This window comes from Ceratotherium simum, chromosome 23, assembly GCF_057802395.1.
Source record: "Ceratotherium simum simum isolate JZ-2026a chromosome 23, ASM5780239v1, whole genome shotgun sequence".
NCBI classification, from domain to species: Eukaryota; Metazoa; Chordata; class Mammalia; order Perissodactyla; family Rhinocerotidae; genus Ceratotherium; species Ceratotherium simum.
Window position 1 is genome coordinate 5,501,022 of NC_141922.1, and position 24,116 is coordinate 5,525,137.

At 49.5% G+C, this 24,116-nt stretch overlaps 1 protein-coding gene across 2 annotated transcripts in view; it reads left to right on the forward strand.

The window, feature by feature from the left end:
- The window catches only part of COL22A1 (collagen type XXII alpha 1 chain), a 263,198-nt gene that overhangs the window by 1,035 nt on the left and 238,047 nt on the right, over positions 1 to 24,116 (forward strand). For both annotated transcript variants that reach the window (XM_004431045.3, XM_087447112.1), the window contains exon 2: positions 2,449 to 3,015. In XM_004431045.3, coding sequence (XP_004431102.2) covers positions 2,449 to 3,015 — 567 coding nt within the window. The remainder of the gene's footprint in view (positions 1 to 2,448; positions 3,016 to 24,116) is intronic.

Genomic DNA, 24,116 nt, shown 5'->3' on the forward strand with positions numbered 1-24,116 from the left:
TGGGAGAACACAGGAAGTGCTGCACCAAAGCCCACACTTTTTTTCCCGAGCCTGCAAAGAAAAAACAAACAAAAAACCCTGAAGGCTTGTGCTTCTACCTGGTTTTTGCAAAGTTCTCTTGTGTATTCTACTTTGCCTGAGCCTCTCAAAGCCCAGCTAGCTGGAAAGACAGTATTTCAGAGTGGAAAATGGTGGCCCAGAGGGAAGCGGTCAGCTGCCAGGGCTCACACGGCCCTTGCCTGTGGCAGAGCTGAGGCCAGAAGCCAGGGCACCGGGCCCAGGGTCAGGGCCCTTCCTACAACATCACACTTAACCCTCACATGCCCACGATCCAGTCTGTTCCCTGGTCTCCAGGAGAAAGTGTACCCAGAGCTCCAAAGGGCCCCTGGGTAAGAGCTTTTGAACAAATGAAACTTCTGAAGCCTTAAAACAAATTTGCTCAAGGATTACAGCCACAGGCCGGGCCCGCAGCAGCAATTATCCTGGACAGGCTGGGACATTATTGTCCCAAAGACAAAAGGATGACCTTTTGTTTCAGGGAGAAAACCTCCCCAGGAATTAACTCGGAGTCCACACATCTGGGCCAACACACTCCAGCAGCTCTAATCCTGTTAGGGATCAATCCTGCGAAGGCAGGGTTTGCCTCAGCTCCCAACAGGCAGATTGTAACTTGGATTTTAAAAACTAGAGGCAAAATAGTTGCGGAAAATTCAACCGTGGCAGTGGCTCAGGGCGGGATGGGGAAGAATCTGTGTGTGTGTACATACATACAGCTTTATTGTTTTTCTGTTTTTTTAACTTAATTCATTGTGAATATAAAATCAGAAATGCAAAATAATAAAATTCACTCATGGTTCTGCTTATCAGAGGTAAGCAATGTTTCTTTCCCAGGTTCTCTCATGCACGCATACACAATCTCACACATAGACACACACAACATTTCACACCCAGCAATGTATTGGACAGTGTATCCATGTTGGTAAATAAGGATTCCTTTACAGCCCTCGCTGTCAGGCTGCCTGGCTTCCGCTGTACGAACACAGGATGGTTGTTATTTAAGTAGCTCCGTATGGCTGATCAGGTAGATTGTCTCCAGGATTTTGCTTGGCAATGCTGCCATGAATTTCATTATACATTTTTTTTTCTTTCATTTATCTGCTTGTTTTCTTAGGGTAAATCACTAAAGTTGGAATTGGTGGATCAAAAGATACTCTCCTTTATAAGGCTTTTAGAACCCTGAAAATGGGTGTGAAAAACCCCACGGCCACTTGCCAAGCAGGCAAACGCATTCTCCTCACGTTCTCGCTGGTTCCCATGGTCTATTTGATTTCTGCCAATCGGATAGTTTAGCAAAATGGGTTTTTTTCTTTGTTTGTTTTTATTTTGTTTTTACTAGCCAAATGTTTGTGCTAGGCATTCCCCGGAGGCCTGGTCAACTGCTACTGTTGACGTGACCAAGCCCCAGATTCTGGAAGAGTCCAGCCCGGGACTTCTTGAGAGTTCCCGTTTACACGTGTGCAGTACTTTGGAGTTTAGAAAACACTTTTCCTCCTGTGATCTAATTGTGAAATGAAGATGAGCAATCTCTTGGCACTGGGTTGCCCTGTGGGTCAGAAATAAATTATACAGTGCTGTGTTTTATTTAATCAGAAGTGTTGTATACTTCATATAAAATTTATATTTATAAAAATATAAACATTTTTATAAAGCATTAGAGAATTTATAAAGATTTATATTTAAAAATATATGAATGCAATATATTTTATATGAATTCTAATAGTGCAATACTGTAAACTGTTTAAACATCCCACAGGAGAACACTGGCCAAATAAATTATGTTCATCCATGCAGTGGACTCTGCAGCCGTGGAAACCGGCATTGTCACACTGGAAGTGAGTTTCCAGCATATTGCTGGATGAGAGGAAAACAGCTTATATGTCAGCGTGTCTGCCACACTCTCACTTCCATCAATAACTATGTGGAAATAGAAAATAATTAGGTATACACACCGTGGGTTAATGGTGATTATCTCTGTGCAGATGGGAATATGAGCATTTAAAACAGTTTTTTCTCGGCTTTTTTTGAAATGGGCATGCATTATTTGTAGTAGCTTTGAAAAATAATGAAGTCACTTTGTAACCAAAGTAAAAGTATGTAAAGAAATTGGCACAGTGGCGTTCCATGAATGTTAATCATTTTTATATAAAATTATATATTGTCAGCTCAATGTCACAGCAACCTTGGGGACAGTTATCATCAGGTGACAGTTAGGAAACTGAAGTTTGGAGTTTTAAGGCAGCCACGTTAGGCCCCCAGCCAGTGGGAGGCAGATGGACAGGTGTTTTAGGCAGGTGCCTGTGACCCCAGTGATCACACCTCTAGGTCCCAAGGACAGTGCCCTCTTTCCACAACCAATTGGCTCTTGTATCCTCTCTCTCGCCCCTGCAGGTTGCAAAACCGTTCACTATGATCTGGTCTTCCTCTTGGACACCTCCTCCAGCGTGGGCAAGGAGGACTTTGAGAAGGTCCGGCAGTGGGTGGCCAACCTGGTGGACACCTTCGAGGTGGGTGCCGACCGCACACGCGTAGGGGTCGTGCGCTACAGCGACCGGCCCACAACCGCCTTCGAGCTGGGCCTCTTCGGGTCGCGGGAGGCGGTCAAGGCAGCGGCGCGGCACCTGGCCTACCACGGCGGCAACACCAACACGGGCGACGCGCTGCGGTACATCACCCGCCACAGCTTCTCGCCGCAGGCCGGCGGCCGCCCCGGCGACCGCGCCTTCAAGCAGGTGGCCATCCTCCTGACGGACGGCCGCAGCCAGGACCTGGTGCTGGACGCTGCGGCCACCGCCCACCGGGCCGGCATCCGCATCTTCGCTGTGGGTGTCGGAGAGGCGCTGAAGGAGGAGCTGGAGGAGATGGCCTCGGAGCCCAAGTCCGCCCACATCTTCCACGTGTCCGACTTTAACGCCATCGACAAGATCCGGGGCAAGCTGAGACGCCGCCTGTGTGAGAGTGAGTGTGCGACCTGCTGCCTCGCGGGGCTCTGGCCACCTACCAAGGGTGTGAGGACCAGCGGCCCAGAGCAGCAGCAGCCCCCTGAGCAGAGGAGCCAAGCGGCCAGGTCAAGGGAGCCTGAGCCACACAACTAGCAGGTGGCCTGAGTGGGCGGGAGGCCACCATTCCAGGCTCAGTTATGTAAGAATGCTGGTAGCATTCTTACACCTACACCCAGCGGTGTCTATCACCCAGATAGGGCAGCAGAAGTGGAAAGGAAATTAAAGAGGGCTGGGCTCTAAACCCCATCCACCCTCGGAGACTGGGTAAATGTCTCCCAGTCCTGTGTTCATTTCTGCAATAGGAAAACACCTACTTACCTCCCAGGGCTGTTGAGATCAGAGCAGTGCATGCAAAGGCCTCACTAAAGCCGCTGTACAGAAGGTGAAAGATATTTGGGCCTTTTCTTCTCCTGAGCAGTTGCAATGAGAGATCACGTGAGAACATGAGCCCAGACAGGCTTCAGGAACCCAGCGACCCTGAGTCAGCCATATAGAGACAGCCGGGCGCTGCTTATCCCAGAGGCCAAGGCTGTTGACCTGGTGCCCTCTGAGATAACCCAAGGTCTCTAACTCGTTTGTCTGGAATCTATTGCCTGTGGCTGGGGATGGGGGATGGGAGAGGGAGGAGGGGAAGATGGACAGCAGACTGAGACCTTTTGGCCCCTGGGGCTCTGACCTGGAAGGCTGACCTCCAAGGCCCTAGAGGGGTCATTCTGAGGCCAGCCCCTTCCCCAGGACAGGCAGGGTGAAGTGAGTTTCTCCAGCTTACACCTCTGCCTGCTTCATTGGGTCAACGCTTCCTTTTTGGGTCACAATCAGTGCTGGATAACTTCCGCCTGCAGGACTAGCAGGGGGAGGGAGCTGAGAGCAGAGTCTCAGTCTCTGTCTTGCTGACTTTTGTGAGGGACTGAGTCATGCTGGGTAGGGGAAGCCCAGAGGGTCACACTGTGCTCAGGGCAGAGAAGCCTTGGGGCCGGGGCAGTGGAGGAGGGGCTGGTTGTGGGAGTAGCCCGGCGTGACTTGGCAGAACAGCAGGGCCTTGTCCCAGGGATGGCCTGGCTTGCAGCCCAGTGAGAAAACAGCTAAACCATGTCCCAGACTGGATGCCCTCGTTTTTTTTACCACTCTGTGACTCTTTTTTCTGTGTTGGCTCACTTAATCTCCACTGATTTACTCACAGACACTTACTGGGATCTACTTTTTGTGCTGCCTTGTGATGATTTCTGTGTCTATAGCAAGGATAAGACACAGCCCTTGCTCTCAGTGTGTTCATAGTCTAGATGTCGAAAAAGACACATAAAAAGGAATATGACGTGGTGAGGGTGACTTTAACAAAGGTGCCACAGAGCCTCATGGGCAGGGTCCTGCTGTGGTTGTGGTGGATGGTGACCCTGAGAATGAAGGAGGGCTTCCTGGAGGAGGTGGTGCTTAGACGCATTAGAAGGACAAGCATGAGCTGCAGGACGAGGTGGCGGGATTGAGGGATGGCACGACACAGTCAATGAACTATAACAGGCCCATGTGGCCGGGGTAAAGGAGGAGCGTGGGGATTGGTGGCTTTGTCCAATTGTCAGGTCTCGATAAAGGAGGGCCTTGTGTGCTAAGGGGAGGCGTTAGAAGGTTTTGTGCAGTAGGATGATATAGTTCAATCCGTGTGAGGATGAAATACTGACAGGATGGCAGGAAAAAAGGGAGACGCTGTATAATACTGCTAGAGAAATTCAGAGAACAGTGTTGGAGACATGGAGCATTGTTGGCTAGGCCCATTTTACAGATGAGGAAATCGATGCCCAGAGGGCTAAGTGAAGGCAACTTCCCCTATAGAATGTGAGGAACTGGCCATGCACTTTCCATAAAGGACTTTGTTTGACCCTCATTACAACCTCATAAGATAAAGATGATTTCCTGTTACAGATAAGAGCATTCAGAATGCTGAGATCCTGGAAGGCACACTGCAAGGCCTCCCCGGTCCTCAGCAGTAGGTCAGAGTGGTGATGGGGCCAAGCTGGGAAAGAGGAATAAGGGAAGAGAGACAGCCCAGGCAGGGCTAAGGCTAAGAATTGATCTAGGTGTGTGCTGACCTGAAATCCGGGCCAACAAGAGCCAGACATGGGGTCACAGCCAAGAGGCAGAAAGCCAATGTGGTGGCCCAGGGTCAATGAGCACCTAGGTGTCATCCCAGAATGCCTTTATGCAGGGCCCTGGGAAGCAAGGCTACTTCTAGATCCTACCCACTGGCATTTGGCATCCTGCCAGCCTTGGTTCAGGCTGGTTCTAGATCTTAGGGCAGAATCTAGATTTTGAAGAACTTCTGTGCCCAGGGATGGTTCTGGGAATGGCAGGGACAACCCCAGGGAGTTCAAGTCACTGGAACATGCTGCCCAGTTAATAAAACGGCAGAATCCAGGCCTTCAGCCTCCATGTGCTGGTCTCATCCCATTGTGCCCCCCAAACACAGATTTCACCATCACTGACCTTGGCTCTGAATCGGGACAATGCTTTCAATCACGGAGAATGGAGAATCCCAGTGTACCTGGCTTACAGAATGCAGCAAATGGGCATCACACATGATGAAAAGGTCGGTGGTCAGGCAGCCTCAAATGATGACATCAGTGCTCATTCCACTCTCCCCATTTCTAGCTTCTTTCTTGAAGAAGTCTTTTTCCTTCTTTCAGTAGAAGTCTGTTTTTGGCAGACTTGTGTGTCTGGGTCCCAGCAGTGCACGGTTTCCACTGAAGGGACATTGATGAATGTTCTGTTTAGAGAAGAGTGAGGTCAGTGAGGGATACTGAGGCACCGGGAACTAGCATGGGGAGAAAGCCAGCTGATAGAAAGGAAGGAAGTGTTATAAAAGCCCTGTGGGGATGGGGAGGGGCTGCCTGACAGAAGCCATAGTCACCTCATGGAGGAATACAGCTACTGTCTCCACTATACCCTCCTGGAGGGAGCAGGAAAGAAGCCCCTGCCCTCTGTCCCCTCCGGCTTGGCTGATGCCTCCCATTAGCCTGATCCTGTCTGATACCAGCCCACAAAGGAGCCCAGTGATGCAGTCACAGCGGCCAGCCTCCCAGGCTGAGGAGAGAAGGGATGTGTGAGGGCAAACTGGGGCTGCCAACCCAAGACAGCTCCCAGTGAATCTTAGGGCTTTGTGAGAATTCAGACCCAGGAGGAGAGGAAACTCTAACCCAGAAGGTGTGGATTCAATCTGATGGGATGGTGTAAGCCCTGTAACTCTTTCCCGACCAATCCCTGCAGCCTAGGAGTGGACACAGGCTTACAATTTGGGGCCTAAACCACATGACCCTGTGCAACAGTTGGGAGTGGAGTTAGTTACCACCCCCACTCCCTCAAGGACAGGGGTTTGATCCATGAAGGAAAACTGGGGGGCTGTAACCAAGAGAAGGGGAACATACAGGCCAGCCCGGAACACCACAGGTCCACCATGACATCGTTAGGAGGAACTCATGGACTCCCTGGAGCCAGGCTTCTCCAAATGCCTGAATAGATGTAAGATTCGAGTTATGCTCAGTCATCTGACAGGAATCCGTTTTTGTAAATACAGCTGTGAGCTGATGAGGGCCTGCTCTATTCTGGTGACAAACGAAAAGAAATCCCCTCACAATCGCTTCAATTAGAAGCAAAGCAAAACAAAACAAAATAGCAAAGAGTAACATGTTGAAATGCATGTAGTAAGATTAAATCAAGGACCGTCACAAAACCCAAACAACAAGAAATCCCTTGGACGTGGGAGATACCTGTGGGTGACTTCACAGCCCGAATAGGAGCTTATCTGAATAGGGGCTTCAAATTGATGATCTGGAAAATCATAGACTAATAATATGGGTTTTGTTGGTGTAGTAATCGTTCAATCTATGCAACCCATTCATTCATTCATTCAACAACCGTACATTGTAGCAGTCATTGGATTCAATCGAATCCATTCATTCATTCAGCTTCAACCCAACTATGCATTGGAGTAACCGTTGATTTCACTCAATCCATCCATTCATTTAACAACCACACATTGAGTAATTCCTCTGCTGGGACACATGCCAAGTACACAGGATACAGTGATGGATCTGATGTTTTTTGACCTTGAGAAGCTTTTGTCTGCTTGGGGCAGCAGGAAAGTGGCAGATAATTACACTGTGGAGGGTGTACACTGGTTACCACCTGCCACTTTATATATCTGTTAGTTTATCTGCCTAGGATCTATCTCTGCACACAAGAATATGAGCTTCATGAGGGCCAAGTCTGTTCCTTGCAGTACGCCAGTGCCTGGAACAGAGTCAGATATGTAGGCTGCCTGAATGTTGTTTAAAGGAAATCAAGGGCAGTGACCTGGGGGTTAATTCTGTGCTTGCTTTTGGGATGTGCACATTAGAAGTATTTGTGCAATGATCTACCCTCCTCCCAAATGCAGTGAAGAAGAACATTCAGCAAATCTGAAATCATAGCCAACCATAACTGAAATATTTAACTCATCCATATTTTGGTGAGCAGAGACAAATGATTTGATTTTGAAGGTTGATGAGGGTCTGGAAGAGGTAGGCTTGTTGGGATAGGCTGAATTATGCCAAAGATCTCACCCTGCTTCCCAGGGTAGGACAAAGCCGAGGAGGACCCTGACCTGACTCCACGAGGTGAATAGCATGGAGGGAGTTTGCCGGTCGCTGAGCGCCAGACGTGGACAGACCGCCTTACACCCTCACTCCGTCCTCACCCTGCCCTGGGAGGTGGGTGTCGACGCTGACATTTGCACATGGGGAAACCGAGGCCCCGGACCTGCACTGGCAGCCCATGGCCATTGGCCAGTCAAGAGCTGGTCCACACTGAGAAGTGCCGCCAGTAACACACACGTCGGATTTTGTGGACTTAGTATGAAAAAGGAAAGAATTTCATGAATATTTTTATATTGATTACATATTTAAATGATAATATTTTGGAAATTTACTGTTAAATAATGTTGTATATTCCTAAAATTAATCTCACCTGGTTCTTTTAACTTTTTTTTAAATATGGCTACTAGAAAATTTAACATTACGTATGAGGCTCTTCATGCCCCCCTTCCTCCTCCTCCCCCTTCTCTTTCTTCTCTCTCTCTTGTGATACTGATGCTGCCGATGAAACTGATAACAATTGCTTCCAGAGCCCATGCTTTCCATCCAGCTTGGCTACAGAAGGGAGGATGGGCAGCTCTGAGGGACAGTAGGCTCCCCGGGGCTGCTCTTCAGAGGGGGAGCTGAATCCTAGGTCAGCGCACAGGAAGTGAGAGGCTAGTGTCCAGGGGACGTGCAGCAGCCTCCAGTACAGTTGAGGAAACTCAGCTGAGAGTGACCGTGTGAGCAGAGGAGGGGGCGACGTGGGAATAGGAACAGGCCTGGAATTGGGCAGAATTTCTTTGGGGTGACCATTGCAGAAGCCTCTCTGTCTGAACACTCCTAGGCCACCCGTGGATCCAACCTGTCCTTCCGCTTCTCAGGACCTCAAGATGCCTTCATTCAACACTCTGCTAAGAGCTTCATTAGAATTCCAGCTGCATATCCTACCACCTAACTCATAACTGCAGATTTATTTTTTCTAGCACATTTGGGATTTGCCCTATGCTTACATCCATTATCTGAGTTAATATGTGCAACACCTGTGTTGGAGGTTGCACTGGGATTACTCCTGACTTACTGGTGAGGCGACTGGGTTAGAGTTACTCCCCAAGGTGGCCCAGCTGGCAAGGAGCAGAACCGGGAGTTTGACCCTGTTCTGTGTGACCCCAGGTCCTGACTTCTTACTGGTGAGTTATGATACTTAGGAAGCATCTTTAGATCCACCCTGTGGTTGAAGTCTCACTCCAATCCCCTAAATAAGCTTTCTGATTCTTCCTATTCTATCAGCGATGGAACTGAGGTACAGAGAGGGCAGATGGCTCACCCAGGATCACAGGGAACCAGGTGGTAAACTCTTCGTTAGGTTCAGAATCCACTGCCTGAGAGTCTGAGTCCTTTCCAGCTACCCTTCTGTAATCTGATTGGCTATCTAATTATTGAACCTCTCCCAGCGCCTAGCACAGGCCTGACTAGCACATGGTGACCAATGGCTGTTTGTCAAATAACTGAGTGAAGCTCGTGGTACTTGAAGTAATCATTACCCCCCATTTTATAAATGGAAAATAATACCTGCAAACATGAATGGAATACCAACAGCAACAATAGCAAACAGCCACTGTTACTAGAGATGTATTTCTGGTGTCCCGCCCTCCATGGTCACTCCCAGTGGCCTCCCCTAAGGTCTGCGATGGCATGTGGCTCAGTGTCCCCTGGCCTCGGGCTCGTACCCAGAGGCTCCTCCGTGTCACTATATCGACTCCTGCCTCTCCTCTTTTGGCTTGACCAGATTCCCTGGGGACTCCGTCTCAGCCTGGCTTCCTGCAGTGTGTGGGGCGGAGGCTCAGATGGGGCCAACCCCAGAGCATCGGCTATAATTAAGAGCCTTCTCCACCCCGGGCTCTGGCTTGGCCACAAAACAACCTTTTTATAGCTTATCGGGTGTCCGTCAGTGAACCTGTGGAATGCCAGCCGGCCGCAGCTGCGAGAGCCTCCACCTACTGCTATTTTGGGGACACTCTCTGGTGGTCCTCACTCCCATCTCCCCACGGGCAGGAGGCACCTTCCGGGTCCTGTCTTTTAGCTCTTGGACAATTGGGCTGAGTTGTTAGTGTGGATTAGGGCCAACAAGAGGCCTCTCCCAGGCTCCTGTGGTGCCTTGCACATGACACATGGTCTCCCTCTGTCCCTGTCTCTGTTGCTGGTGTCTTCATCCTTAGCTACAGTGCTGTTCCAATGAGAATTTGATGACTGGATATTATACTTACCACTATGACAGAGAGAGAGAGGAAGAGGAGGAGAGATGCGTTTTTCGTGTGAGGGGGAGATTAACTTTGTTCACTTACAGTTCTCACTGGAAAAATGTCTGCATCTACACCCTAGCTCTGCATTTTGATCCGTTTGTGACTCTGTGCATTCGTTCAGCACCCCAAGTCTCAGCTGCCTGGATGTGGGGTCAGTCCCTCCTCCCAGACTCCTTTGCTGTGATGATAAGTGAGATTAGGCTGGAGGCCAGGTGCTGAGAGGCTGTCCCTGGCTTTTCATTGTGGCTGTCGACAGACCACTTCACCATCTAAAGGAGTGAATTACTAGGTTCCCTTCAAAATCTCTTCTGTACTTTTTTCTCTTTGTTATGCGAAACATTTTCAGTAAGTAACACAAGTTATCTACACGATTAGGGGTGGACCAGACAGGCCTTACAGATACCATTCCACAACAGTTGGGCTTTTAAAGACTCTTTATATATATTATTCTCTTGTTTTTTCAACATATATTTGTTGATCCCCTATTATCTCCCAGACATCTCCTCTGAGGCATGGGATTACAACGGTGGGTGAGACATCGATGAGCCTACTTTTAGGGTGACACTTTCGGGAAAGGAAAGGAGATAGATGGAGTGATATCTATTCACCTGTTTGATAAACAGGTGAAGTCAGTGGGCAGGGTGAGTTCCTGTGGTGGTGAGTGCTGTGAAGACAGTAAAGCAGGGCCACGTGAGGAAGAGTCACAGGAGGGGAGATCACAGGAAGGCCTCTCTGAGAAGAGAAAAATCGAGTTGAGCTTGGAATGACATGAAACCATGGTCCACATCGAGATTTGTGGGCCCAGAGTTCCAGGCCGAGGCAGCAGCGAGAGCAAAGGGGCTGGTAGGTGTGGACTCTGCATGCCGGGGGACACGGGCCTGTGTGCTGGGAGTAGTGCTGGGGGCGAGGGCAGCAGCTAATAGTCCATAGGAGAGAGGGTTATTATCCCCATGGCGAGAGGCAGAAATGGAGGCTTAGCCCTGTGGCTTGTGTCCCAATTTTGCACAGTCCAGAAGGAGCTGGTCCAGGGGTCAGCGGAGAGTCTTCCTCAGCCAGAAACAGAGTCCACCTCAAACCCCCTGTAATAGGCTGTCCCCTTGAAGACCTAGTGAATACCCACGGGAAGGGCTTTGGGGCTGGCTGTTGGCATGCCCGGGTGGCATATCCAGCCTGGGAATTTCTCTGGGCCCATCTTCCTCTGAACCTGAGCCTTGTAGTCATCGAAGAGGGCACAGCCCTGTTGGTGGCATTGTCCCCAGTGACCAAGCCTTCCTGACCACTCTCCTGCCTCCATCCCCATGTCCCTCTGCGCTGCCCGGAGATTCAGTGGTAAGGTCAAGACAAACACAGACACACACATACACACACCACACATACACACACACACACACACACATTACACCCCCCACATATATATACTACACACACACACCACACATGTGTGCACACATACATCACACATACACCACACACACATACACACTACACACATACACAATACACTACGCATACCACACCCATACCACACCACATACACAATACAAACATCACACACATACACATGCATATCATACACACACTAAACACACATCCACAAACACCACACCACATGCATACACGCCACATATGCACACACAGTCCATACACACCGCATACACACACACAACATAGACACTATATGTACACACCACATACCCCACACACATCACATACACACACACACTCCCCACACTACACACCACATACACAGTACAAACACTACATACACACACATCACACACATATACACACACCACACATATACACACCAAACACCACACCACACACATACACACCACATATACACACACAATCCATACATACAACATCATATACCACACACAGTGTGCATCACACACACATATACACCCCACACACATACACATACTCACCCACCACACCACACAGCACACACATATACACACAACACACAAAACATACGCATATATGTACCCCCCCAAACACACATTACACACACACACACACACACACACACCTGGGAACATGTATGTGGCCACACGGTGACCCACCCAGCTAGTCCTCTGGGTGGTTCCAAAGGAGGGCTTGGCAGCAGCATCAGCTGTGGGTTTGGAGCCGCCACGTGGATTCCTGTGGCTTGGCCCTGGGGACCACGACAGCCTCAAGAAGCAATTCCGGCCGGGGCCCCACCCTTTTCCTGAAGGTCACTGGGAGTTCCTCGTGGGAAAACTTGTTATGATCCAGGTCAACCCCTAGAAATAGTAGTGGGGTTACTTAATTCTGATGATGTTCTGGGAAATTTTATTAGAAAATTACTAAAAATGACAAAAAGCTAAAAACCACCCATCATTTATTTTTAATTTGTATACATCAAGCAAGAAGAAACAGTCTCCCGACTCTTCCCAGCCAGGGCCAAGCCTGAAGATGACCCCTGGGAAATGTTTGATCCGTGTCCCTGCCTGACTCCTGTCTCTCCCTACCTCTGTGTGACCCACATTTCAAAACCCCAACGGTTCTGCCTTTAGCCTCTGTTGAACCAGAGGATGTGGCTCCATCTCTTTCTTTATGACAAGCGTGTCCCTCAGACTGTGAAGAGCAGGTACCACCATTTCCTCAGTTCTCCCCAACTGACCATCGCTCACCTGGCTCCTGGGTTTTGGTCTCTTGAGACGGTGCAACGGTGTCTTTCTTGTACTGAGCTCTGTGTGCGCCTGCCTGTTTGTCCCCGCGGGTAGATTCCCAGAAGAGGGCTGCGTGGGCAGCGCATGCGCACTGTGGTTCTGTCAGTGCAGTGCGGGCAGCAGAGCCCATGGCACATGCTGGTGAAGCCACAGTGGCTAGAGCCAGATGCCTGGCGGGACCCAGCTCTTCCTCTTCACCCGCTGTGAGCCTTAGCCAGTTACCTGACCTCTCTCTGCCCGTCTCTCCATCAGTGTAAAGTGGATGATGGCAACATTCCTACCTGGTAGAGTGTCATGAGGATCTAAGGGGCTGGGGCATGGAAGGTGCTTGGCACAGTGATGGTCCGGAGCATGTGCTATACAAGGATTTGCTCTTACTGTATATATTTATATATATATATATATATATATATATATATATATATATACACACACACATATAATTTATATATGTATATATACATTTTTTTAATCCATCAGTATCTGTATATTACTTTCCAGAAAGATGATCCAGTTAAATACTTTACACTTAGAGTAGAGTTTCTCAACCTTTTTTTTTGATTATTATTATCTCCTTCTAAAGGAGCCTATATAAACGTTGGATTTTTTCCCCTAATTGCCTCCCTCTCTGAACTTGTAACACCACATGTAACTGCATCCATCTGTTTATGCTGTTGGGTAGGTTCGAGCTATGGGGAGCCACAGACCTTTGTAATCTCTAAGGTTTTTTTCACCTCCTCCCTCAAAGCAGTTTTTGCCCCCTTGGGAGCAATATCGCCCCCCTTGAGAGTGCATGATTTAGGATGTAGGAGAAGATTACAGGATGAGAACTCAAGGAAGGCCTAGGTTCAGATCCTGCCTTCTCTGCCCTGGGAGCTGGGACTCCATAGCATCAGGTTCAGCAGATGGACTCATCTAAAAGTCCGAATTAAATACACGTTTCTCTGTTTATTTGGACATATTACTTTTTTAAGCTTTAGCTGTCCCTATAAAACGAAGACAATAATATTACCTCCTACTTTCTAGAGCAGAGGGAAGATGCACATAAAAGGCTCCACTGCCTAATTAGTGCCCATCACAGTTGGTGCACAGCATCGCTAAGACCTCTGACCTGCAGCAGAGGAACTGGAGTGGAATCCCAGCTCTGCCATCTGCCAGCTGGGGGTCCCTGGGCTGGGGACTTCACCTTTCTGAGCCTTGGTTTCCTCGTCTGAAAAATGGAGATGATGTTTACCAATCTGGCGAATAACTGATTGTAGTTCTTGTTGTTTTTGTTGTGTTGTTATTATCATACTCACTATTTTTATGGCAAGTCTATATGAAAAAGAATGTGCCCCTAATCAGAGTGCCCAAACATACCATGGCTGGATATGAGCTCCCCGTCACAGGAGGAAATCAAGCGGAGTCTAGAAGTCCATGGACTGTGAGTTCTGTAAAGGAAACTGGCCCATTCAGGAAGGTGAGACCTTCCTTGATCTGATGCACGGACGGCAAACTGCAGCCCACAGGCCAACTCCGACCAGGCATCAATTTCTACAAATTGAATTTTATTGGAATACTGCATATCAACTTGTTTATGTATTGTCTGTGGCTGTGTCTGCATCACAACCATGAGCTGGTGGCTGTGACCGGGACCACATGGCCTGCAAAGTCTGTAATATTTACTGTCTGGCTCTTTACAGAAAAAGTTTGCCAATCCCTGATAGTGTGTTCTGATATGATGGCTGGAATCTGAAGTCACTGCCACTAATTCCTGGGGTGACTCTGGATAGGACATTTTATGGGGGCCCTAGTTTCCTCCCTGGGTGCTGAGTGGGGTTGGTGGGATTTCTCTTTGAGGCCCCCTTCTCTTCTGTCTTACTCACCACCATGCATAACCAGCTACACCCCCCCCCCTCCATGGGCAATTGCATTACAGATGTCTCCACTGCTTGTCATTTTAGGATTACCCATATAGCCTTAAGAAGTCCTCTACCCTCCCAGGTCACAGACAAGGATTCATGCCCCAGTGGGACTGGAAAGGGATTTAAGTTCAAATGTGAATCTGTGCCCTCCCCTTGCCACTGTCCTGCTGGGGGGCCTGTGCCAGCCGCAGCACTCTTTGTCCCCAGTGCCATCCCAAGTGAAAAGGAGAAGGCACCCACACAGGCGTGACCATCTCGCTCACTGGGATTGTGTCATGCCAACCATTCCAGCTCCTGGAGCTTTGACTGTGCATTTCACCCAGTGGTTTTAGTTTTGAGTTAATAAAGGGATAAAACATAGTGGTCACAACTAAATTGTTACTTGCAAAAAGTATACATACGTATACACAGACAGTCTGTAAATAAATGTATGTCTATATATAAATAACGCATCTATGTCATTAAATACATGGAGAGATTCTGCATGTCTGAGCGTCTCACAGCCTGCAGCTACCCTGTCCTAGCTGAACTTGTTTCCCAGGACAAGTGGGGCATGGGGGTTACCCTGCGTCTAGGGGGTTTCCAAGAACTGTGGTTGATTGGTTAAAACGCCTCCGATATAGCCTCACACTTACTGGAAGGCTGAAGGAAAACAGTTGTCAAAGCAGCATGTTCTAGGTGACTTGCTTTGCTGTAAAACGTGTCCGTCTTTGTCCTTTTAATGATAGAGTCTGGCTTCTTTGAGTTTACCTACACACAAATGCATGCACAAACACACACACACACTGATTCACACAAACGTGGACACACATACACATCCAAACACAAGGCACACACACACACGCATGCCCACTCCTACACATCCTCAGATGCACACATGCGCACACACATATATACATACACCCTCCTCTGCTGTTTACCAGCTGTGTGGATTTGGGCAGGAGACTTAACCTCAGTTTCCTTGTCTGGAAGAAACTTCCTGTTTAGGAAGTGAAAATCTCCCCATAGGCACATTGCAAAGATTCCATAAATGTCTGTGGATCGTATGGCCTGAATGAATCTAGATCTGTCCCCACTGCTTCCCACATTCCCCACTTGAGAGAGGCATCAACCAAAGCCCAGAGAAGGCAAGAGACTAGTCAAGTAAGACTGTAGGAGGCAGAGCCCCCAGAAAGCAGCTGGGGCCCACACTCAGGTTCTCACCCCTCCGCCCTCACCCTTCATGCAGACATTTAGTCCTAAGAAGTGAAAATTACTGTTCTGCACTATTTCTTTGCACATTGGACCTCAGGGGTAAAATGGACTTGAGTCCTTGGTCCATTTGCAGCAGGACCCAGACACCAAAGCTGAGAGCAGTGCCGGGGTTAGGAGGGAGGTGACCCAGCCTGGCTGGGGTCTTGATTGATGCCCCAAACAGCTTCTCACCCTCCTTCTTGCCTTTTGTGAATTTGACACCCGAGTCCACCACTAGAAATGTCTAACTGGGGACTCCAACTTGGCAGCAGATGATTCCACTGTCAAACAGATAATCAGCCTGTGCAGCATATTCTATGATCACCAAGTGGCCAGAGGGCCTGGCTGAGCAATGTCTAAGGCACAGTTATCTACAAGGTGTCTGTTGGCTGGAGGTCACAAAGGGCCTTAAGCACCTAAAAAAAAAAAAAAAAAAAGGAAAGAAAAGAAACAGAAAGAGGGAGCTGGTAAACCTGTATTGAGGGCCCATTAAAATTCTGGGCTATAGGGGATTTTCTTTCTTTTTTTTTTTTGGATCTTAATTCCCGAGGTCCAGCAGTTTAGATCATAGTTCAGCGCTTGGGCACTTAGGCTGACAGATCTGGGTTTGAAGTCCTGGGTTTGTGATTTAGCATCTCTTTACTTATGACTTAACCTCTGTGCTTGGTTTCCTCATCTGTAAAATGGGTGCATCAATCCCACCTTCTCCTGTGAAGATTAAATACATCAAAGTATGAAGAGTGCTTAAAGCAGTGCCCAGCACAGAGGCGGTGCTGCCTGGCACAAAGCAGGTGACGGGCATGTGTCCACCATCACCTTTCTCTGTCGCCCACGTGTCCTTGAGGAAGTGACGGGAGCTCTCTGACTCTCAGTCTCCTTATCAGAAACACGGGGATGAGAAAACCCAGCTGATAGCTTTGCTGCAGCATTTTATCCATTGGTTCAGGAAGTCTTTTTTTATATATATATTTTCTCTTTTTTAAATTTTTAATTTTTTTTACTTTATTGAGGTCAGATTGGGTTTATAACATTATGTAACTTTTTTGTGTGTGTGAGGAAGATCAGTTCTGAGCTAACATCCATGCCAATCCTCCTCTTTTTTTTTTATTTTTTGCTGAGGAAGACTGGCCCTAGGCTAACATCTGTGCCCATCTTCCTCCACTTTATATGGGACGCCGCCGCAGCATGGCCTGACAAGCGTTGCGTCAGTGCGAGCCCAGGAGCCAAACCCGGGCCACCAGCAGTGGAGCGTGCGCACTTAACCATTACACCACAGGGCCGGCCCCAGCATTATGTAACTTTTTTTTTTCCCATGTTTTTTTTTTTTCCCCCATGTTTTTTTTTTTCATGTTTTTTTTTTTCCCACAAAGCCCCAGTAGATAGTTGTATATCATAGTTGCACATCTTTCTAGTTGCTGTATGTGGGACGCGGCCTCAGCATGGCCGGAGAAGCGGTGCGTCGGTGCACGCCCGGGATCCAAACCCAGGCTGCCAGCAGTGGAGTGCACGCACTTAACCGCTAAGCCCCGGGGCCATCCCCAGCATTATGTAACTTTTAAGTGTACATTATTATATTCCAGCTTCTCTATACACTGCATTGTGTTCACCACCAATAGTCTAGTTTCCATCCATCACCGTATATGTGCCCCTTTACCCCTTTCCCCCTCCCCCCACCCTCTTCCCCTCTGGTAACCACTAATCTGTTCTCCTTATCTATGTGTTTATCTTCCACATATGAGTGAAATCATATGGTATTTGTCTTTCTCCATCTGACTTATTTTGCTTAGTGTAATATCCTCAAGGTCTATTCATGTTGTTGCAAATGGGACAATTTCATCTTTTTTTATGGCTGAGTAGTATTCCACTGTATGTATACACCACATCATCTTTATCCATCCATTGATGGGAACTTGGGTTGCCTCCATGTCTTGGCTATTGTGAATAACACTGTGATGAACATAGGGGTGCATACATGCCTTTGATTTGTTGATTTCATGGTTTTTGGATAAAGGCCCAGTAGTGGAATAACTGGGTCGTATGGTATTTCTCTTTTTAATTTTTTGAGAAGTCTCCATACTGATTTCCATAGCAGCTACACCAGTTTGCGCTCCCACCAGCAGTGTATGAGGATTCCTTTTTCTCCACATCCTCTCCAACACTTGTTATTTCTTGTCTTGTTAATAATAGCCATTCTGGAGAGCATGAGGTGATATCTCATTGTAGTTTTGATTTGCATTGGTTCAGGAAATCTTGATGAAATGCTCACCGTGAGCTGGAAACTGACTGTACGGGTCACAGGAGTAGAGGAGCTGATGTGATAAACAAACCCCTGTTCACTCAGAGTTTCTGTCTCAGGGGAAACAAGCCCACAAAAAAGTTAGCACTTAAACATTATAAGTGTAAATTCCATCCGGATGTTATAAGTTCTCTGTTGCTCATAACAAGAAAGAGGGCTTCTGTTTTAGGTCAGATGTTTAGGGCGGCCTCTGAGGACATAGCCAAGAAAAAGGCTAGAGAAGAACGTTCCAGGTAGAGGAAGCTTTATATAAAGCAATGGGATTGGCATCGTGCAGAATCTCAGGAAGCCGGGGCCGTGGAGCACCTTGAGTGAATACAAGAGTGGTGAGGAGCCGGCGGGAGCGTGGACAGAGTCTTGTGTCTATGGGAGGAGCTGGGAGTTTTATTCTGAGTTGAATGACAAGCCATTGATGACTTTGTTTCTTTGGAAACTTTATAATGAAGTGTAAGAAACATGGGGAAATCAGAACATGCCTGAAGTGTGCAGCCTGATGAATTTTCACACACTGAACGTGCCTTCTGCCCTCTGAAGGAGTTTAGGCAAGAGCGTGGTGCTTGCTATTCACGCTCTAAGTTCACTGGTGCTGTTGGTGAAAGATGGTTTCCACAAGGGGCCATAGAAACAAGGGGGGTGGCTGGGGGGAGTCTTAGGCCAGGTCAAGGGTAACCTGAGGCCAAGTGTATGTTCTGATCTATCTTGAGAGCTATATCCCAGGGCAGCGAGAGTGGAGGGGAGGAAAGTGAGGCACAGGAGGGAGGAAAGCAAGGTGGGGCATGACTGAGATGCAGTGGCTGCACCAGACAGAGCTGGGCGCTGAGTCAGGAAGGATGTCGGCACAGAGACCCATGTGGAATCAACGCCCCTGGAATAATTGATGGGGCGGGGGAGGGGTGGAGACTTTATTTGCCAGCTCTTGCCCATCTCTCCTGGTTAGATTCACCCCAGGGGGTGCTAACTCCTCTGTAGTTCCAGGCTGTGCAGCCACTGGGACGGCCAGATCCCAGGTCCCATGGGCCTCATCTGAGCGCAGAAGTGGTGAGTGGAGACGTTACCTCCAAGGTCCAGTTCCTCAGCCCGGGACTGAGAGCCCCTGAGGCTCCTGTCCCATCAGGAGTGATGGATGCGGTGAGCAAGAGCAGCCTTCCTGGGTCAGGCTGAGGAGGCTGGTGTGAGGAGTGGGGAACAGCAGGAGGGCATGGGGACCTCCACTGAACAGGCAGTGGAGGAAGAGGGGGTGCCGATGAGCTGAGGAAGTCTGGGAGGTGCATGAGGACCGAGGGAGTGTCCTATAGGGGTGGCCACGAGAGGTGACTGCTAGGGCCAAGCGGGAGGCAGTGGAGACAGGGGGAAGTTCCAGAGGGGGCTATATTTGGAGAAAGAACATAAGGGTATGGGCCAAGGGAAGGATTCAAAACTAATTCCTGTGTGATACGTATGGGGTGGGAGACTGAGGAAGCAGTGGGATGGCAGGAGAAAGTTTGAACTCATTGTGTTTTAGGTGGCTTCCAGGTCATGCAGGTAGAAAATTCAAAGACAGGGCTGGAGACCCAGAGAAGCCAGGTGGGAGGAGGGTGAGGCAGTGAAGCGCCCCATTCAAGGATGTGCTCACTCTTGTGGCCCTACAGTGTCAAGGTAGGCTCCTGGAGGAGGCTCTTTAGACTGTGTCCCTGGGCCTTCACAGGCCTCATCCTCCTCCTGGCCTTGCTGCAGAGGGGATGTAAATGTGACGCCTTATACTCCAGAACTGGATGAAATCAACTAGGATCAAGGTAAAGAGAGTCAAAAGTGAGCATGAGCGTGAGCCCAGAGGCCCCGCAATGCTTAGAGGTCTGACGAAAGAGGATGAGCCAGCAAAGGATACTGGCAGGTGAGCTGGGAAAAACCCAGAGAGACAGGCGTGGGCATTCTCCAAGAAGAGAATTTAAGGGCAAGGCGGGGCTGGTTGGAAGGGTTGGCTGGAAATTAGAAAAGTGAGTACAGAGTTGAACAGAAAGCCTGGTACATGGGGATGCTCTCATGAGGAAATGGAGGCCAGAAGGATGGGGCAGCTGGTTCACGGTCAGGTAGAAGGAAAGAGAATGGGAGCTGAAGGGGAAGCTCACAGCCCCAGCGGTTTCACTCTCTAGGTGTGGGGATGGCAGGTGCAGCAGAGCCAGGCTGCAGAGTGGGGAATCACAGCCCTGAAGGGGCACAGAGGCAGGTGACCGCTCCATATGCCCACTGTAGGCTGGCCCCTCCAGCTGCAAATCCTCAGAGATGGCTGCAGTCTGCAGTGGGAGGTGCAGCCCCAAGTGGATGTCCGGATAGGAGAGCTCATGGGTGGTGGCCCCACCTCTGGAGTGTGTGCACTGGAGGTCCTCCCTTTTCCCCCAGGCCTCAGTCCCGGCTCCGGTTACCGCTCTGCCTTCACCAGCTGGATTTGTCCAAGGGGAGGAGAAAGGCCACACCAGCTGTTCCTCATTAACATCTGGCTGTGATTTCCCACCAGCCTCACCAAAGCCCCTGCAAGAATGCGGCCAGTGGCCATTCCAGGAACCCACCTCTACCAGCCCTCCGAAGAGAGGGGACCCAGTGAAGGGGTCCCTGGTCTTCCCATCTGCTCCCACAAGGCAGGCGTTCAGGGTCCTGACAAGGTGGAGGGCTGAGCCCAGCTCCCCACCCTCTCCTGGGGGCTCAAGCCCTCCCATCCCTGTGGACAGCCTTTGTCACTGGTGCTAGTTCTGGGGACATGACCCTGAGTCTGGACACAGGTTTGTCTAATCCCAGGCCACCTGCTAATGGAGAGAATGTGGCCATGACTAGAAAATAATAAATAGCACCTTATCTTGTTCGCCCATCTCCCCTGAGAACCACAGACTATGGGAGGAGGCAGGAATGCCCCCGTGGGAAGGCATTTGAGGCTCATTCTGCCAGTCCTGTCTTCCGAGGACTGAGGGGGGAAGAGGGAAGATGGTTTGTCCTGGCTGCAGAATGACGTGGGGTCAGCGCTCTACCAGAACCCTGGCCTTCTTCACCCCGTATTTCTCACCTCCTCTCCTCCACCTCTCCTGCAGAAAGTCTCGTCTCCTCTCCATGGGGCCAGAGTGAAGTGTTTTGTCAATTCTGCTCTGGATTCTTGTGATAAATTTGCGGTTTGCCACTGCTTTGTTTTTATATTTCTCCATCTACTCAGAATCCACATGAGGAAGAAGGGAGGGTTTGTTTCTTACCTGGAGGCCTGCTCAGCAGCCCTCTCACCTAGGACCTGTGCTGTGCGATAAATCGTGGGGATACCCCCTCCTCTCTGATCCTGGGGAAGCTCAGGGTTTGTGGGTGATGGATGGCAGACTGGGTTCAGGCAATGTTTCCCTCAGTGCCCAGATTCCGTGGTGAGAATGGACAGGGGGAAATGGAGGACTTTTGCTATGAGATCATAGTGGTGTTAGGACTGAATTTGGCTTCGTGTACTTTCTCTCGTTAATCCCTGGTAGGACCATGAAGGGTAGATATTAAGAGTGTGAATTTTGTTCTAGACTTGAGCAAGCCAGCCTCAGAGGGTCAGAAAAGACTGAAGATGCTACACACAAAAAGTTCAAGTTCCCTCCCCATGAAGGAGCCAACAGCATGTCTGTCTCCCTTGCTATCCACACAGCTGCCCTGTGAAGAGGGAAGATGCCAGAATCAGACAAGCCTGTGTTTGACTTCTGGATCCCCGATTATGAATTCTGGTGCTGGGGGACAAGTCCATTAATCTAGTGAGCCTCCATTTTCTCTTCTGAGAAATTCGCACTTAGCGTGCAGAATTGTTGGAGGCAGGAGGATGACAACTCAGGTGACACTCAGTCCACGTACCTGCTTTGGAAGCCCCAACTTCGAAATAGTAATTAGTATTTCTCTAATTTTCTTGGTGAAAATAGATTTAAAAATCATTAGAGAGGGAGACATTTGTAAAGAAAAGAGACATGTTTTGGAAGCATTTGAGAGCATGTGTGTTTTCCTGGAGTCCCCCCAAGGAGCTCCCTCCTCCATCACTGCTAGAGGTAATGTGGACAGATAATTCGAACCTTCAGATCTCGGTAGAGACACCCTCACCCTCCAGCCAGCTTTGATCCCACTATTTTCACCCACTCTGGCCTCAGCGCTTCCCACAGGCTATAGTCACATACTTCTTGGAGACATCACTGCTTTCTTTGGCCTATTTCCATCTTGTCCATGGGACGACAGCTCCCTGAGGACAGAGGGCTTGTCATTGTGCCTGTTAGTCTATACCTTGGGTCAGTTCAGTGCCAGGTATGTGGTAGACATTCATTGAATGTGGCGTGAAGGAAAGGCTTGCATTTAGGTTTGATGCCTCTCAGACGCCAGGAGCTAAAGGTCACTGCTTTGCTGAGCAGGGTGAGCCAAGGGGGCCAGGGCTCCCATGGCACCTGTGTGCTGGCTAAGGACTCTGTGCCGTCCTGAGGTGTCTCGGCCTCCGTCTCCTCCCGCCCCTCCTACAGGAGGTCCTCACAGTCTCTGGTGACACCTACTGGTGCTCAGCCCATGGGACATTCCCCAGGAGGGAAACAAGGTCCCAAGAACCTAGGGACATTTGAAATCACACCCTGCTTCGAAGGTCACCCTCATACAGTAACTACCACCACCTTGTACCTCGGTCGCCCTCCCTTGTACTGGGGGGTAGAGCCCTCTCTTCACTGCCCTGAATTCCAAACCCTGCCTTGTGTTACAAGGCTTCCATAACCCATGACCCGGCATCTTCCCACCCTCCCCCGCTGGCTCCCCTCACTCCACTTTAGCTTCACAACTAGTCCCCCTCCCCACCCCCAGGGAAAGCCAAGCCCCTTCCTCCTCAGGGCTCTGCACTTGCTGGAACCTTCTGCCTGTTTGTTCTTCCCATGGCTGGCTCACACCCTTCTTAGCTCTCAGCTCAGATGTCACTCAGCCAAGAGGTCTTCCTAGACCAGCGTATCTGATGTGCCTCCTGATCCCCACTCCCAGCGCCCCTTCACATCACCAACATATTTCCTCCACAGGCTAATCACATGTGATGACCAGCTCACTTCTGTGTGTCTGTCTCTGCATTTGCTCTCTGCTGCCTCATCTAGCACGTGAACACCAAGAGGGCCTGACCACCCCACTTGCGTGTTACATGTTTGTCCTCATGCCGGGATGTATGTGCCGAGCACTTGGCAAATATGTGTTGGCTGAATGAATGAATGCATGAGTGAGCAGGTATTAGATGCTGGGCCTCATGCCAAGAACTTCCCATCCACTATCCATTTAATCTTCAGGACAACCCTGGATGGGGAAAAAAGACACACACTTTCACCCCTATTTCCAGGTATGGAAACACACAGAAGGGGCACCTGGCATGAAAGAGGTGGGGTCTGAAGACTCCAGACCTTCTTCCCTGTCAGCCTTGGGGAGCACCTTCTCCCTCTGGCCCTCTTTCAGCTTCACCGTACACTGGTGAGCAGGCACGTGCTCAGGCTGGGGGAGGAGAGATGGCCCTGGCCAGGCCTCTCCTTGTCACTGTTTCTTCTGCCTCTCTAGGCTCCAAGCAGAGATTGGCACACCCTCACTCAGTGTCAGGAGGCACCTGGCTGTGTCAGAGCCCGGCCTGTCACACCTCATTCTGTATGTACTCCTGAGACGGAGGAAGTCCGTGATCCCTGATCTCATGGACCCAGTGTCTGCAGCTGTCAGCAGGTCTAGGGGGATTTTTCTTTCTAGCCACATTTTGTCCCTTTCCACCAGGCTACCTCCAAAACTCTTACATAAACATTCCCCCCAAATACTCGGCACCCTGACCACACCCTCCCTCCAGCCTAATGGACCTGGGAGATAGGGATCAACAAGCCATGGGATCTGGGGCCCCAGCGGAGACAGCCAGTGCTGATACATTTTGACCTGGAAGGGAAATGCAGGTCAGGAATTTCCAGAAAGTTCTAGAACAGAAGGTGGAGGTAGAACCTGGACCCTGGGTCATCTTCTTTTCATCTTCTCACACGGTCCACACCATGGCCCTGGGATGCAGTTAGT